Genomic DNA, 17729 nt, shown 5'->3' on the forward strand with positions numbered 1-17729 from the left:
CATCTAAGAACACTGCGGTTTGCTGCACGTCCTTCCTCCGGAATCCGACTGACCAGCACGACGAGACCCGGCTTCCCTGGCACCTCTGACCTTTACCTACCTCTACAGCTAAGCTGAGAACCGTAGGTGCGACGAGACCTCGAGGGACCGGCCATCATCAGAACTGCACGACTGCCGAGGGATCCTCGAGTGAGTGCTTTTGGGGTCTGAGAAGCCCCGACCCTGAGCAGCTCCAGCACCGAAGTTCAGCCCCCCAGCCTCCACGAGATCTGCGTGGGGCCCTTCTGCTTTTTGCTGCTCACCGCGTTGTCTGGCTACTAGCCCGCTGGCTTGTGGCCTTCCCGACGACGAACGACGACATCAACACTGCTAGTCAGGTTGCTCCAGACTGGCCCTTGCTCCCCTCCAACAGAGGAGCACCCCGGACCCTCCTGGTCCACTCCAGACGCCATCTTAGGTCCACCGCGTGGGCTTGCATTTGCCAAGACTTGTTGCCCCAATCCTGGGTCCAGCGACGTCGACAGCATCAACCATCGTGGGACAGCTCGCACCTCCATCCTGGTCGCCGACAACGCCTCCTGGTCCGTGAGACTGCAGAGCCCAGCGTCGCCCACTCACCTGGTCGAGGTGACTTCGCCCGGTGCCATCCTGGTGCACACACAATCACTGGCTAGTGATTAAGAACTTGGTCCCCTCTGCTTTCAGGTGTCATCCATCTTCGATCCAGGCTTGGATCACTTCGAACTTCAACACTGGTCGCCTGCCAGCAACTTCTTTCTTCAGGCTCCATTGACTGCAACGAGGATTCCCGACGTCTTTCCAGACCTATGCATCCGCAGCCCCTGGGGTAGGTAACTTCGGCATTTCGGTGCCCCAGCATAGCCTCACTATCCAAGGGTCCAGATCCTTTTTCGTTTCAGCTCTAACTAGTCGGGTTCGCCTGAGAACACTAACTTTTGCTTTTACTAGCCTCCACAGGCTTTGTCCCGCATCCCGCGTGAGAGTGCACACTCTGCACCCGAGTCCCGTAGGCCTCCTGCTAGTAATCGGAAGGTTCAGTAGGCCAGTCCTAGCGATTCCAAACCCTATGAGATTAGTACTTACCTGCTAGTAATTTCGCATTCCACTTTTGTAGTATATGGTTTTCCGTGCCCATTTGTGTAAATTGTGCAACTTAAAGTATTTTCGTAAGAGTTTTGTTGTGTGCTTAGTACCCTATTCTTATAAAGAGTACAGGGCTGTTGTGATCTAAATAAATACACTGTTTATTTTCATAATACTTGTGTGGTGTCCTTTCACTTGGTGTTCAAGGGGTATATGCGATGGTATAACAGCTGGCTTAACACGCCCTCTAGAGTTTAGCCCGAAGACTGCTCGTATCCATGCTACTAGGATAGCTGGTCTATAAGGTTGACTTACAACCAATCATCAATAAGGGTTGTTTGGACTGATACAAAGTGCTCACTAGAATAGTGAACATTATATATCAGGCCAACTTCTCACAGTATCATTGAGGGCCTTGCTCAAGGGGAACAAGAGCTGATAGGTGGCTGGCCCAGTTTGCAAAATGTTCTTAAGGTTAATTAATTTGGTCTTGACTAAAGGCAGCAGCAAATTCAGGACTTCGCCATTCGTCAGATCACTATTGCAAATATTGCACCCTTTTCAGTTTGCAGTCCAAGTGGCGAGTCAAACTCTTACTCCGGGGAAGAATCAAGTGGTTGTGCTTTTTAGTAATTCTGTAGCATGACATCGGTCGAGATTGAGCTTAAGTCGGTGCAGAGTCAGACATCAGAATAATCACCAGATCATCTTCCGGTGTCAGCATTGACGTGGATGGGCCTGGCACAAGTCTGCGCTATAGTCAGTACAGAGGAAGGTCAGAATGTACAGAGGTCGGAACTTTCAGTGGCAATGAAACTGAAGGCCGCAGCAGTTCCTTGGGAACCAAAGGGATATCAGGGAGAACAGGAAGTGTCCCAAAATTCAGTTGCAAGGCCTCCTTCAAGGCTTCAGTCTGCTGCAGAATCTCTAATGGCCCAGGAAATTCAGGCAAGCCAGGATTAGTTAGGGAATTGGCTCTGTATAGATAAATTAAGTAACATTATAGCCTATTAAATCAAATACAATCTGATTTTGTACAGCTAGTATTCTGCAGTCAAATAAATGAAGTAGCTTTCATGTTTGATAATCAAGTAAACGGAGGCTCAGTGATGTAAAATATTTACCCGAGATCAAAACATTTTGTTAAACGGAAACCAGGATTAATACCAGGTTTCTGGTATCACTTTGTAAAAATCAGTCATTAAACAGGATTCTATTTTTCATTCCTTTTTACATAAAACCCTTTTTTTTCCCTTCAACTCTTTGTCCACACAGTACAGCATGGATGACAGGCATAAGTCACATGAAAGCTCGGCTAGTTCTGGGCTTTGGATTCAAAGAGGACATTGAGCAAAGCCAGACCTCTGGCTCAAGCCTGGATCAGGTTTACAGTAGCTTGTCCACGTTAATGCCAAATTATGCAGCTCAGTCAAGTGCCACAACCTAAAATAGGAAACAAATGAATGGCGTATTAGCATTTCCTACATGACTTTAGTACAGTATTGTGGATAACAGAATCTTACTGTGAATTTAATTCCGGGCTGTGATGGTCGAATACCCGAATGTTTGATTTCAAGCTTAGCTAGCATGCCGCTCACACGCGATGGAGTAAACATCAAACAGATTTCACGGTCGGCACTTGGTTGAATAGAAATTTCTCGATTATGTGTCAGTCGCTCTTCAGGACCATACGTGTTATGAAGCTGAAAATAAAAGTAATCCACATTAGCAGATTAGGCTAGTACCAAATGAGGGATTTCACTACGACATAAGGCAAGATGTATATACAACCTTAAGGGTTAAATACTTTTCCAAAGCAGAATATCGGCTAAGTTTCAACAATCAATTGTTTCAGGTTGCAAGCTATTCAACCAAAAAAGGCTAATACTAGCATATAGCAAGTCAAGAAAATGATCCCAATTACGATATTACACCTTATAACTTATTATATGTCAAGCTACAATGTCAGTCTGCCAGAAAAAGCATTTAACTGACCCCAGTTATGCTACCTAGGACATAATTCACATAATGACAGCCAGCACCCAAGTAGGGTATACAGGATATTGTGTGGATGAGAGGGAGATTATTACCAAACGCAACACCCAGCAAAACTTCATACACCAAGCGTCAATATGAATGCCAGCCAAAATTGCGAGGAAATTCCCTACTGCACTGTTCGGTTTAAAGATAAAAAGAAGCTACGTTCCCACTGATGGCTATCTCATGTAGATGGCTGTGCATCAATGGGGTATTAGGATTTAGGGTCAGGCAAAGGGGAAGTGGAATACACTGATAAAGGTCAGGTGACTTGGCCCCAACAGGTATGGGCCATTTTTCCCCAAATGATTTCACACTCAGGGGGGGGTCTTCCATGTGAATATGAAAAAACGAACTTCAGATTGCCAACATCCTGGTGGGTGTAACAAAACAAATATAGCTTTTTATAGGGGGAAGTTGAGATAGCCAAATCCTCGTTCTGCAAGTACTGAAGTACGAGTTACTTACCTTTGGTAACGATGTATCTGGTAGAGACGATTCGAGCTGCAGATTCCTTAACGTAGAATTATCCCCAGGCGTGAGACTGGACCTGGAAAATGTTCTTTGCGTAGCATCTCTGCACGCCGTGGGCGGTACCACGTGACACTGCCCTGACGCCGTTCGTGGGCGTGACCTCATAAGCCCCACCCCGGCACGCTGACATTTTTCTTCTGGGAAGTTTTCCACACCACAACGCGGAGCCATCACAAACAAAAACTGTGAGAATATGGGAACAGTGTGCGAAACATCAGATAAACGGAAAGAAGCAAATGGTGAGGAACAGCACCATTCGGGGAGGTGCCAGGCACCGTGGCACCAAAAGTCATAGAAGGGAAGAGCAGAGCACAGTTAACGCAAAGCAACCTTGCAAGCAAATACAACATTCTCCCTGGAGACAGAAAAAAACATATGAAAAATGCTGCAGCCGACAAAATAAGCCTGCAACCACAGGCCATTAACAGTGAAAGACAAGAAGCCCAGAACAGAATATTAACGACAAATTACCCTAAGAAACACCATCAAGGAGAGTTGCATCCCCTGAAATGAGCTAAGGGCTGAGGCACAGCCAAGAGACCCCGTCACAGAGGACTGCACACGAGTCAGAAATTTCTAGCAATGAGAAGGGGGGGAAAGTATGAATAGGCCCTACTCTGGAAACACCAGGGTGAGGGATGCAGAAGTACACATGAACCTACCGATCAAGTACCATAAAGGAAGGAGTGGATGCAAACAGAACAAAGCATCCCGCTAGGGAGGAAGTGAAAGAGGACACTTGCAGAAGACAAACCACCCAGAGGCAGGCGAGTGCATCAGACCAAGCTAAGGGTGCTCGGAGAACGGGGAGGAAGGGTGGGTCGTGAAGGAATCCGCGGCTAGATTCATCTCTACAAGATACATCATTACCATAGGAAAGTAATTCGTACATCTGATAGAGACTACTAGCTGCACATTCCTTGACGTAGAATAGATACCCTAGCCGTACCCAGAAGGGAGGAGGGCCTGCGAAAAAGCCTCCCAGTAGGTAGAACACAGCATGTTCCCCGGCAGGGAATGTGTAAAGGGGGGCAAGAAGGCAACCCAGCCCATCACCAAGCAGAAGGAGCAAGGACGAGGCGAGGGGCGGCCAGGACACCCCAAGCCCAGCTAAGGTACCAGGGGCATCCACCAGAAAGACCCGAAGGGATAGACAATGGCAGAGGAGTACAGAGAAAGAAAAGAATCACCCCAAATTCCAAGGCGAAGAGGTAGAAATGGAGGAAAAGCCCTCCACATGGAAACACACACACACACGCACGCACAGTGAAGGGAGGCAGCTGAACCGTCCACAGCCACAAGGCAGAGAAGAAGGCAGGAACTGCATCACTGTCAAGAAAGGCCGGTGTGAGAAGAGAGACGAAGGCATGCAAGACTCCGGCAGAGCCAGAGGCAGGAGCACAAGGGCCCACACCACGGCCCCCGATCGCAGACCAGAAAGGCAGCTGGCATAACCAAGAAGCAGAGCGACCAGACCACGCCTAGCACAAGACGAAGGCAAGGGAAGTCCAGAACAACCCCGAAAGGGGACCGTTCCGGACATAGACTGACCCACGAAAGAAGGTGGACCAGCCAGAAGAGAAAAGGAGGAGACATAAGTAGGACGGACTAAGGCCGTCAACCAAAATACAGGAAAAACACCTGGAAATCCCATGCCCCTGGAACACATGACAGAGGACCAGGCCGAAACGCCAGACATAAAAAGAGAGTGGAAACACCACAGCACAACGCCACAGACGGCATGCCAAAGCTGATCCGGCGATACAGCGAATACAGAAATGATAGAACCTGGGGTCGCGAAAGCTACACCCAGTAATGGAGCTAAGGAACCGCACCCGCGGTATAAAGTGACACCAGGAAAGGCGAGGAACCAGCAAGGGGAGTCCACACCCTCCCAGTGTAAGAGAGAGAGGACAAGAGCATAAGACCTGCGGCAGGAACCACAGAGGCTTCGCAATCAGCCAAAAAATACACACTTGCCAAAAGGGCCGACCATTAGCCAACAGAAGAGAGGGGGCCAACCAAGGGGCCCCAAATGCACATCAAACCACACAAAACAAACGGGCCACTCAGCACCAGATTCCAGGAATCAGGTGGGATAACGCCTCCCACCAAGCCCCAGAGAGTCAACAAGCTAGCCTACAGAGGGGGAGGAGATCGGAGCCCCGCCAGGAGACGCTGAATGGCGGAGTCCGTATGAGTGTTAAACAAAAGGACCCCATCAAAGTGCTGATCAACCAGACGCTCCCTAATATTCTCAGGGAAACCAGCATCCTGAAGCCAGGCATGGCACTGGATAGCTACAGAAGTGGCCATACCACGGCTGAGAGAATCGGCCACATCCAAGGCCGCATGGAGAATAAACGCGGCCAGTTCACGACTGTCCAACACATGGTGCCGTAGATCAGCGCGGGCACCCTCATGGGAAACCTAAGAAAGAAGGGACTCCACATAATCCCACGTGCTGGAGGTAGCCCTGGTCAAGACACAAAGTGTTAAGCGCCCGCTAAGTAGCACTGGAAGAAGCTAAGATGAAACGCCCCCATAAATCCAACCACCGGGCCTCCCGATATGGAGGAAACACCATCACAGGCAAGGACGGAAAAGCTGTCTGCAGAAGAGAGCCTTGAGTAGTAGGGTGGAAGGAAATGCAGACTAGGTTGTCAGAGCAGGACGGTGGCGTTGCAGGAGCGGCTGAGGCACCGAATCACCTGTGGCAGGACGCCCCCAAGCCCCCAGAAGAGAATTGTGGAGCGACGCTTCAAAAGGAAGGAACATCTTCCTTTCACCAGAGCCCCGGTGGTGAATGTGAGAAGTTGGCCCGATATGCAGCGTTCGCTATTCTAGCGACCGCTATGTATCGTTCCAAACGACCCTTATGGTGATTGGTTGTAAGTCAACCTTAGACCAGCTATCCTAGTAGCGTGGATACGAGCAGTCTTCGGGCTAAACTCTAGAGGGCGTGTTAAGCCAGCTGTTATACCATCACATACCCCTTGAACCCCAAGTGAAAGGACACCACACAAGTGTTATGAAAATAAACAGAATATTTATTAAGAATCACAACAGCCCTGGACTCTTTATGAGGACAGGGTACTAAGCACAAACCAAAACTCTTAGGAAAATACTTCAAGTGCACAATTAAAACAAGTGTCCGAGGACACTGAAAGTTTAGTGGTCTCGGGCGGACCCGATAAGGCAAGTCGGAAGCGAGGGACTCGGGACCCTAGAGTAAGGAGGCAGCCACGAGGGCTGCGGCTGCACAAGTCTTACAGGCGTCGGGGTCTTCGCTGACGAGCCAGGAGCCGGAAGAAAAGGAGTTGCTGGCCGGCGACCAGTGCTGAATAGTTCGTAGAGATCCAAGCCTGGATCAGAGATCGTTGATACCTGAAAGCAGAGGGGACCAAGTTCGTACTACTAGCCAGTAGTCAGAGGGTACCAGGAAGGCACCGGTTGGCCGTCACCTCGACTAGGTGAGTGGGCGACGCTAGGCTCTGCAGTCTCACGGACCAGGAGGCGTTGTCGGCGACCAAGATGGAGGTGCGAGCTGTCCCACGAAGGTTGATGCTGTCGGCGTCGCTGGGCCCAGGATTGGGGCAACAAGCCTTGGCAGATTTCAGGGCCACGTGGTGGGCCTAAAATGGCGTCTTGAGTGGACCAGGAGGGTCCGGGGTGCTTCTCTCAAAGATGGAAGCAAAGGCCAGTCTGGAGCAACCAGACCAGCAGCGTTGGTTGTCGGATGTCGTCAAAGAAGGGCACAAGCCAGCGGCTAGTGACCAGACAACGTGCTGAGCGGCGAGCAGAAGGGCCCCACGCAGATCGTGGAGATGCTGGGAGACTGCACTTCGGTGCTGGAGCAGCTCAGGGTCGGGGCTTCTCGGACCCCAGAGCACTCACCAGAGAATTGCTTCGATGGTCGTGCTGATTAAGAAAGCGTGCAGGTTTTGATGATGGCCGGTCCCTCGAGGTCTCGTCGCACCCACAGATCACAACTGAGCTGATGACGTGGGTAGAGGTCAGAGGTGCCAGGGAAGCCGGTTCTCGTCGAGCTGGGCCGTCGGATTCCTGAGGAAGGACTTGCAGCAAACCGCAGAGTTCTTAGATGGTGCCTGCGGATGCAGGGTGACTACTCCTTAGTCACAAGGGAGAAATCTTGAGAAGAGTCTCGAATGTCCTTTCGTAGAAAGTAGTTCTTGATTCAAAGATGATCTAATTTGGAAGGGTCCCCGCTCCGGCCTTTATCCTAAAGAAAGGGGTGGGTACATGACTAGGTCCTGCCCTAAGGGTGGGACCAGGAAGGGGGGTAGTTACACCCCTCGCCCCTGCTGGACTTTCCCCAGGTCAGGGGCTGGCGCCCCTGGAACTGGTTCTGACCGGCAGATGCGTAGTGAGCACCGGGGTGCCACTCCGCAGTCACCTTCTCGCAAAGCCCTACCTACCCAGAATACACAAACCCTGTCTGGGACGGTGCGAACACCGCCCTTGACAGGAAACCCTTTGTCCAAGCTCTCCTCGCTGGAAGGACTCCCAGCAGCAGGAGGTCAGACTCGTGTCTGTGGTGGCAGCATCCATTTTGTGGAGCTGAGGCTTTAGTTAACTTTCACCGGGGTTCACAGTTACGTACATGTCGTGTCCCTCTAGAAGGGCGGAATGCTAACCTCGTCGCCAGAATTGGTGAGGGGGCAGTATCCCGATTCGTATGACACCTTACTCGACATGTCTTGATAACGCGATACCGAAGTTACCGATATGATACGCGTTACCATGGAACAGCCATTGGGTCTTGGTTCCGCAAGCTGCAACCGGGCTCGGGCCAGAACCCAATTCACACGATTCCAAGCACTCGGCCTTCAGGATTGTCAAGGCCTGCCATAGGAGTGACTGATAGGAACTCGGGTGTCCATTGTACGGTTAGATATAGGGCTACTATACCTAAAGCAACGAGCGAGTACGCCACGTTGCCCCAGCTGTCGCGCAGCCAGTTGTGTCAGATTTAGATGGCCATCCAGGGGTGGCATAATACATGCTTCAGCCCCTGGTAGGCCCTGGGTTCACCGATGCCCTGAGTTACAGGGTCTGACAGGGTGGCCCAGTTCCAATTGGAAATGTACCTAAGGTACATGGAATCCATTTTAGAGAGAGAGCAGTGGGCCTGGGGTCCTGATTGGCAGGGCCCCAGGTCAACTAAGTCGGAAAACCAGCAAAACACCAGGCAAAAAAAAGTCGGGGTAACCATAGTCAGGTATCTACCTTCCTACACAGAACCTCCAAGTGATTATCTGTAGGGAAAGGGGTGACAGGCTCGCCCATCCCCAAAATGCCAGGGCCTTGGAAATAGCCTGAACGAAGGCGACACTGGCCTCTGTAGGGCGCCACGGTGGAGAAAGCAATTCCTCAGTGGGCGACGGCTTCAAACTGAGCCGTCCGTCCCAAAGTCCAGCTATAGGGGTGAGTGGCCAACCCCGGAACGGCGGGGGATCCACGGATGAGTGGGGAACCTGAGGGGCACCCTGGGAGGGTTGAGAAGCCGGTGGAGGGGCCAACCGTTGAAGGCGGAAAAGAGGGCCAAAGGACTTAAATGCGGGGACGGCGAGGAGCCCTCCCTGGAAGATGCCGGTGAAAAGGCAACAATGCAGCGCCCTGTCTCCGGAGAGGAAGGAACCAGCAGATGACAAACCTCCAGAGAGGAGGGAAACATGGACCCAACGCCGGCACGGCGCTGTGCAATCCGCCAAAGGTGCCGGCTCGACGCCGACCGGCACCGGATTGGGCATTGGTGGTGCAGTCGACCTCGTCCACCACGTGCTCCCAAGGAGAATGGGGTGCTGTTAGAGCTGGTGCGGCTAAGGAACTGTGCCGAAAAGGCGCAGGCTCAACCTCACTCGGGGCAGCCGACCGCGGAGAGGAACAAGAGGGACTTGGGAAAGCACACCAGGGCCCGGCCTCCACCCGCGGCAAAGCCAGGGCAGGGGAAGAAAGCCTCCGGCGCCGAAACTACGCTGGCCCTGCCTCTGAAGAGGCAGCACCTGCTCCGAGGGCAGAGGGGAACTCGGGAGACAAGCACTGAGTCCCGGCAGCCTCCTGCCACGCCACAGGGAGTCCCGTAGGGATTTGCGGCGAGGCAGGGATGCCACGGGTTGAAGTACGGAGCCCTGAAGGACTACCCCTCGAGGACACCACCCTCCTACAACCTGAAGCTGAAACCTTAGGCGCCAAAGCCGCCGGCGACTCTCTGGCAAGCCCCGCGTGAGGCAAGGGATCCGTGGACATCTCAGGAGGTGGAGGAGGGGCCAAAGAAGCCTGCAGAGCCGAAGAGTAGGCTGTCATTTGGGCCCTAGTCGCACAGATGCCGAGAAATGGCGGATAGGGTGGCGACTGGCGGATGCGCACGTCCCGAGGGGAACCAGCACCCTCTGCCGAACAAGGACAAAACCTTGGAAACAAACGACAGGACCTACCAGCTGGCGAGCGACAACGACCTTGACAAGCTGGCCGACAGCAATTTCACCGGCGCTCCTGACGGGACTTCGGTTTAAGGTGCTGACAAGCTTCGCAGTCCGTAGAGTCATGGTGCTTGCCCAAACACCACATACATATCGGGTGAGGGTCCGTAGCCGACATCTGACGTGCACAATCCGTACTCGACTCGAAGCCCGAAGGCATTTGCACACTGTTCCATGAACCAAAACGGGAAAAGGAGGCCTGAAAACAGGTCAGGACACAATCTGGATCCGCGTTGCACACGGAAAAGAGAAAAACTGATGTCAGCGTGCCGGGGTGGGGCTTATGTGACCTCGCTGATGTCAGGGTGGAGACAAGTGGTACTGCCCCTGGCGCGCACAGATGCTATGTCAAAGAAAATTTTCCGGATCCAGTCTCACGCCTCGGGATAATTCTCTGTTAAGGAATCTGCGGCTAGAAGTCTCTATCAGATACATTACTAGGTGAAAAGAAATTACCAAAACCCCTCCAGCTGTCTGTCCTCAGATCTGGCAACAACAGCTCCACTCAGGACATGATCTACTTTCAATGTGGTTAAGTCATACTCCACCCTCCAGTCTATTACAGCACACCAGGGAGACATTTGGGGGCCATTATGCCCTTAAAATGGAAGCAGAGACCCTAACATATTACTGTATACCTCTGTACCCCTTAATACCCGTTCAGGGTTACTTTCATGAAATGCACAGCTGTCTTGCCAAATACTGTTCATTGTAAACATTACTGGTGATTGCAACTTCTGCTGCTTAATGGCAAGTAAGTTTTGTGTGATTGTTAATCAAAGTTGGTAAACCTTTCAATGAAATTTGTCATGGAAACAATGCATGATTCATGCATAAGGATATTCTTGAACCTGCTGTGTCTAAGTGGCTATCTGTTCTTGTGAAGATCCTCAAAATAAAGAGATACAATTAAAAGTACACTGGCTTAGATATCTGGTCTATGCTGGCCCTAGCACATATTCCCCCTTCTGTTTTGCTGATATCTATCTGGCAACAGAGGTACCCTGCTGAGGATGTCAGACTTGGCTCACTCATACACCTGGACATGCAGGCATTTCCTTTTTAAGAGTTCAGTTAAGGCACTAGCAGGTCAAATTTGGAAGGTAACACTTTCTCATTGGCCTTAGCTTCCCATCAGATCTTTCGCTACAAAGTTCTTTTCAACTTTTCCTTACAGTACTTGTTGGTTATCAATCTCTAGCCCATATTAAACCATAGATGGAGCTTAACACCTGCTTTGGGCTACAATTCCAAACAACTGGACTACTGATCCCAGCGTGCAGAGGGCCACTACTGTCCTAACACCGTCCATGGGTGTGAGTCTAAATCAGAAACACTTGGGCCTCCTGAGTAATGCCAGGAAGTCTGTACAACAAAGTTCCTGCTCTCACCACTGTGAACCCCTACCCCTGCCCTGAGGAAGACCCCCTTGTAAGGTAGCATTAGTTCCTACCATATCGCGGGGCCGAAACGTCGACTGCCTACCAGCTTCTACTCCAAGCGTGACAATTACTGTATCTTTAGAAGAATGGTGCATTTAACTTGAACTCTATAAGCATTTATATTTTATGTATCTGGCTCGTTCCAGGAGCCAGGAGTGTAAATTGTGTAATAAGGTCGCTTGACCTTCACTTAGTCACTTCCCTAAACCTTGCACTACTCCTCCCACTGGCACTCTCCCTTCCTCTCCCTCTGGGGCACTCATTTTTATTATTACATGCATTTTTGTGTATAATATATTTTGGATGACGCATTGTGATTAAATAACATTGCTCCTTAAAAAAATGGGACTGTATTTGTTCTTTTATTCATATCAAGTTGTATTTCTTGCTTATAATACAGTGCTCTGAGACCCTCCCCTTTTGTACTGTTAAAGCACCCAGGTCACAGTGACTCATTTTGGGTATACCCTTTTCAGTAACACCCTGGTGGAATGGGCGCGCAACCCCACAGGAGGCTACTTAGCCAATGAATAACAGGCCTTGATGCAGAGAACAACCCACTGAGAGATGGTCCGTTTGTGCATGGCCAAACCTTTTTTGGTGCCCACGTAGCCAACAAAGAGCTTGTCATCCACCCGCAACTATTGTGTGCGGCTCAGGTAGAAGGAGAGCGCACGTTTTGGGTCCAGACGGTGGAGCCTCTCTTCCTCTCTAGAAGGATCAGAGGTGGAAAGAAGGTGGGCAAAGAGAGGGTCTGCCCGATGTGGAAGGGTGTGACCACCTTTGGCAAGAAAGGACGGGTCTTCAGAACCACCTGGCCCGGATGAATAGAAAGGAAAGGAGATCTGGAAGAAAGAGCCTGGAGCTCACTCACTCTTCTGGCAGAGGTGATAGCTACCAGGAAAGCCATCTTGAGAGAGATAAGACGTAAGGACAGTTATGAAGGGGTTCGAAGGGAGCGCACATCAGAAACGACAAGACTAGGTTTAAGTCCCACTGAGGCATGATAAAAGGCACTGGAGGGAATGTTTGCGTAATGCCTTTTAGAAAACGGTTCACAACTGGGGACTTAAAAAGAGAAGGCTGATTAGGAAGCTGTAGAAAGGTGAAAATGGCTGAAAGATAATATTTGATAGTGCCTAGAGCAGAGCCCTTCTGGGCTAAAGAAAGAAGTAACAAATGAACCTCAGAAAGAGGGGCAGAAAGGGGATCCACTGCTTTCGCTGTGCACCATGCCACAAACTTGTGCACCTGCAGGAGTATACTGTTTTTGTAGAGGGACGCCTGGCTGCCAGAATGACATCACAGACTTCTGGAGGAAGATCGAAAGGTGTCAACTGTCATCGCACAATCTCCACGCATTGAGGTGGAGGTTGGACAGGTTCGGGTGGAGTACAGTCCCCTGCTGCTGCGACAGAAGATCCTCCCAAAGAGGCAATCGAATTGGGGGAATCGATCGCCATGCTGAGTAGCTCGGGATACCAGTATCTTCATGCCCAATCTATAGCCACAAGGATGACTTGGGCCCGGTCGCACCGGATCTTCAGCACTCTGGGCAGAAGTGGTATAGGCGGAAAGCCGTACAACAGACCGCAACTTCACTCATGAAGAAAAGAGTCAAAGAGCGAGTGCCCCCTTGGAAATTCCACTGCTGAAAGAGACCTTGCGCCACGTTCGAGTTCAGACGCCATTCGTGATCCATCAAGCACCGGCGGCTGAGTTCGTCCGCCCTGGCATTCAGAGAACCTGCCAGGTGTTGAACCACCAAGGTAATGCCTTGATGTTCCAGCCATGTCCAGAGGCGCAGACCCTCCTGACATAGGGTCCAGGACCCTACCCCGCCCTGTTTGTTGCAATACCACATGGCGGTGATGTTGTCCGTTAACACCTGCACTACACTTCCCCAGACAGAAGGAAGTAATGCCTTCAGTGCAAGCCGGATCGCCCGCAAAAAGGTTGATCAGAGGCCTCTGATCTCAGCCTCTCCCAAGTGGCCACCCCATCCCAGGAGGAACACATCTGTCACCACTGTGTGCTCCGGTTGGGGAAGGGAGAGGGATCTGCCACTGACCGAATCTCGATTCGTGAGCCACCACTGCAATTGTTGAGCAGTGTCCTCCGAGATCTGGACGTGATCGGAAAGGTTGCCCTGATGCTGCGCCCAATGGAACTTCAGGTCCCACTGCAGAGCCTGCATATGCCATCTGGCAAGTGTCATCAGCAGGATGCAGGAGGCCATCAGGCCCAGGAGCCGTAGGGTCATCCTGACTGAAATCCAGCATAGAGGCCGAAAGATCGGAATCATAGCCTGAATATCCGGGACTCGCTGTTCTGGAGGATAAACCCGAAACAGTAGGGTCATCCTGACTGAAATCCAGCATAGAATCCGAAAGATCAGAATCATAGCCTGAATATCCGGGACTCGCTGTTCTGGAGGATAAACCCGAAACAGCCCATCTTCGCTGAAACCATCTCTGGAGCCCTGCTGGCGCTTCCGTGCCCATCTTCGTTGAAACCATCTCTGGAGCCCTGCTGGTGCTGCCGCGGCCCACCTTCGTCGAATCCATCCTTGGAGCCCTGCTGGCGCTGCCGCGACCCATCCCTGAGGAACCCCCCAGCTCGAGGATTGAGAGCTGAGCGTCGGGTATCCCTGTACCAGGCTGGTACCAAGACTGTCCTGCTACCCCTTTCCCTCAGAGACTAAACCTGAAAGGATCCCTGAATCCAGTTATACCTGTATCGCTACGCTAACCTGCCTTAAAGTATTGATAAAAACATTGAGAACCTATCTTTGTGTGGTGTCCATCTGTAGGGGGGTGATTGCTCATCTGTACGATCCTAGGGGAGGAACCTCACCAGGAGGCCTCTACTTCGCTCGGCTAACTCTAAGATTCCCTTTCCAACATTGGTGGCAGCGGTGGGATCCGAGCCGACGCAGATCGTACAGAGTGTTACTCGCCCCACTACGAACAGAAACACACGACGACCATGACTACCAAAGAAACCGGACCGACCTCGGAGTTCCAGATGGAACGATTAGAAGATTATAGCCACAAAGAATTGAAGCAATTCTGCGAAGACTTGGGTATCGCTACCACAGGACTAAGCACCAAAGACGATCTCAAGCAGGCTCTGCAGACCTGGGTGGAGACAGGAGCGACGCCACCTCAGAACGAAGGCATCAAAGTCCCCGATCTGCACCCAGAGAACATCACAACCCCAGCGGAGGAGAGAAACACAGGCCTCTCCCACGAGGATGCACGAGAAAGAGAAAGGAGCCGAATCCACGAATTAGAACTGGCTAGACTCCGCTTAGATGGGGAACTGCAACTGGCCGAAAAAAAGATAGCCCTTGAGCAACTACGACTACAGGGAGACCTGGAAGAGAAAAGAAGGCAGAGGGATTTGGAGGAGAAGAAGCTTGCGTACGAGCACAAGAGCGGTTTAAAAGAACTGGAGATTAAGGCGAAAAACGGGGACACTGGCGTCTCCGGGAGCCGGAGCCCCCCTCCCTCTACAGACACCAAGGTCCACATCCCCAAAGATGTCGTCCGAGAGTACTATAAAAACAACGACATCCAGCAATGGTTTAAGGCCTACGAGGTAGCCATGACCTCACACCGAGTACCACAAAAAGACTGGGGTGCCGGGTTGTGGGGGAGGTTCGTCAATGAGGGGAGAGACGCCCTGCTACAGCTCCCCGACGCGGAGATGACCTCGTACGAACACATGAAAGCCGCCCTCCTCACTCGCTATGGGCTCACCCCCGAGATGTACCAGCAGCAATTCCGAGATTGCAAGAGGATCCCCGGTACCACCTGGGTGGAATATGTGAACTTCTATAGTAGAGCCTTAGAGGGGTGGATCAAGGGCAGCCATGTCACCCCCTACGAGCAGTTGTACAACCTCATTGTATGGGAACACCTCTCCAACAACTGTTTCGTTGAACTCAGGCAGCATCTCCTCGACAGCAAACTGACCGAGCCCCGTAAACTCGCCATCGAAGCCGATCGATGGGAGAGCATCCGGGTCCCCCGGAACTGGATGTGAGACGAAGGCCGAGCTCACCAGCTATCCCACCATCAGCGAGACGGAGGAGGAGGAGGCCGGGGCAGGGACACCGCCGCGGTGCTCCCCACCAACACTTCCCCTCCCCTGGCCGGAAGAGGAGCCACCCTGCACGGCCAGGGCTCCGCTCGAACCTTATCTGCCACAAATGCCAGCGACCCGGTTATTACGCCAATGACCCCAACTGTCCCAGAAACCAGCCATCCAACCCCACAGGTCCACAAAACCGCCAGATCGCCGCCACCTCCCTGGGGGAGGAGCAGGGCGAAGAAGAAGAAGACTATGACCAAGACCAGACCGAGTGGGAGCCCGCAGCCATGTCCCTGGTATGTCTGGGCGAAAGAGACATGGTCCCCCGGGCCCCGATACCGGCCAACACCCAGAAGTACAGCCAGTGGGTCACCATTAATGGACACCGGGCCGAAGCCCTCCGCGACACAGGAGCCAGCGTGACGGCCGTCCGTTGCCACCTGGTGACCCCGGATCAAATCTTGCCCAATGTACTGTGCCCAGTACGGTCCGCGGATAATTCCGAGAGCCTGTGCCAGATGGCCCGCATCCCCTTTGAGTGGGGAGGAGTGTCAGGCATGCTTAAAGTGACTGTCCGAGACGATGCCCCCGTAGACTGCCTCCTCGGGAACGACCTCGAGAGCTCCCCCTGGGCTGACGTCGAGCAGAGGGAGCATCTGGGGATGCTAGGCCTCCCTGAGTGGGTCTGCGCGACAACCTGATCCATGACCGCCCGAGCCTTCACCTCCACCGAAGAACCGGAGTGGCCCGAGCCTCCACCGCCCGTCGTCGCCGAAGACACCGACCCTGAACCCGGTCCACCGGGGCCCAACTGTGAAGAAGTTGCCCCGCTCAGCGACCTCCCGGAAATGGCCCAGTGGCGCCAAGAAGGTGGCCCCACTCGAGAACAGTTCAGTCAAGAGCAAAAAACGTGTCCCTCCCTCGAGGGGATCCGACAGCAAGCCGCAGCCCAGAGCACAGGGGATGCCTCGGGGGCCCACTGGGTCTATTGGGACAATGAGCTCCTCTACAGCGAGCAGAAGATTGCCGAGCTAGGGGCCAGCCGGGTACTAGTGGTCCCCCTCCGATTCAGAGACTTCCTCCTGAACCTGGCACACGATGTGCCCCTCGCCGGGCACCTGGGGCAGGACTAAACTTACAGCCGCCTGGTGACCCACTTCTACTGGCCCAAGATGAGGAATGATGTGATCAATCACTGCCGGACTTGCCCCACCTGCCAAGCCAGCGGGAAGAGTGGCGGAAAACTAAAGGTCCCCCTGCAACCTTTTCCAGTCGTCAACCCTCCCCTCGAGCGGGTGGGGATCGACATTGTGGGGCCCCTGGAGCCCCGGACATCCCAAGGTCACCGTTTCATCCTCGTCCTGGTGGACCATGCCACCCGCTATCACGAAGCTATCCCTCTCCGGACCATGACGGCTCCCGTGGTGGGCCGGGCCCTGATGGGGATCTTCTACCGGGTGGGCTTCCCCCAAGAAGTCGTCAGTGATCGGGGCACAAACTTAATTTCCCGCTACATGAGGTCCCTATGGCAGCAATGCGGGGTCACATACAAATTTACGACCCCCTACCACCCTCAAGGAAACGGACTGGTGGAACGCTTCAATCGCACCCTCAAGGGGATGATCATGGGCCTAGAGGAGCCCTTACGACGCCAATGGGACGTGTTGCTGCCCTTCCTCCTCTTCGCCTATCGGGAGGTCCCCCAGAAGTCCCTGGGATTCAGCCCCTTCGAACTATTGTACGGGCACCTGGTCCGGGGTCCCCTAAGCCTGGTCAAAGAAGGATGGGAGGTGACCGCCCAAGATGCTGCCCCCGACGTATACCGGTACCTCCTGACCCTCCGGAACCAGACTCAGCGGTTCCGGGAACTTGCCAAGGCCAACCTCGAAGCCAGTCAAGAAGACATGAAACGTTGGTATGATCAAACGCCTTTTCTATTGAGTTCGAGCCGGGACAACAGGTCTGGGTCATGTCCCCGGTCGAACCATGTGCCCTCCAGGACAAGTGGACC

General features: G+C 52.6%; 1 protein-coding gene across 1 annotated transcript in view; it reads right to left on the reverse strand.

Annotated features, from left to right (window-relative positions):
• CEP192 (centrosomal protein 192) overlaps window positions 1-17729 on the reverse strand; it is a 1919503-nt gene that overhangs the window by 667468 nt on the left and 1234306 nt on the right. Inside the window, exon 31 of the mRNA XM_086965571.1 lies at window positions 2628-2807. Coding sequence (XP_086821697.1) covers window positions 2628-2807 — 180 coding nt within the window. The remainder of the gene's footprint in view (window positions 1-2627; window positions 2808-17729) is intronic.

The sequence above is a fragment of the Lissotriton vulgaris genome, chromosome 4_1 (genome assembly GCF_964263255.1).
Source record: "Lissotriton vulgaris chromosome 4_1, aLisVul1.2, whole genome shotgun sequence".
NCBI classification, from domain to species: Eukaryota; Metazoa; Chordata; class Amphibia; order Caudata; family Salamandridae; genus Lissotriton; species Lissotriton vulgaris.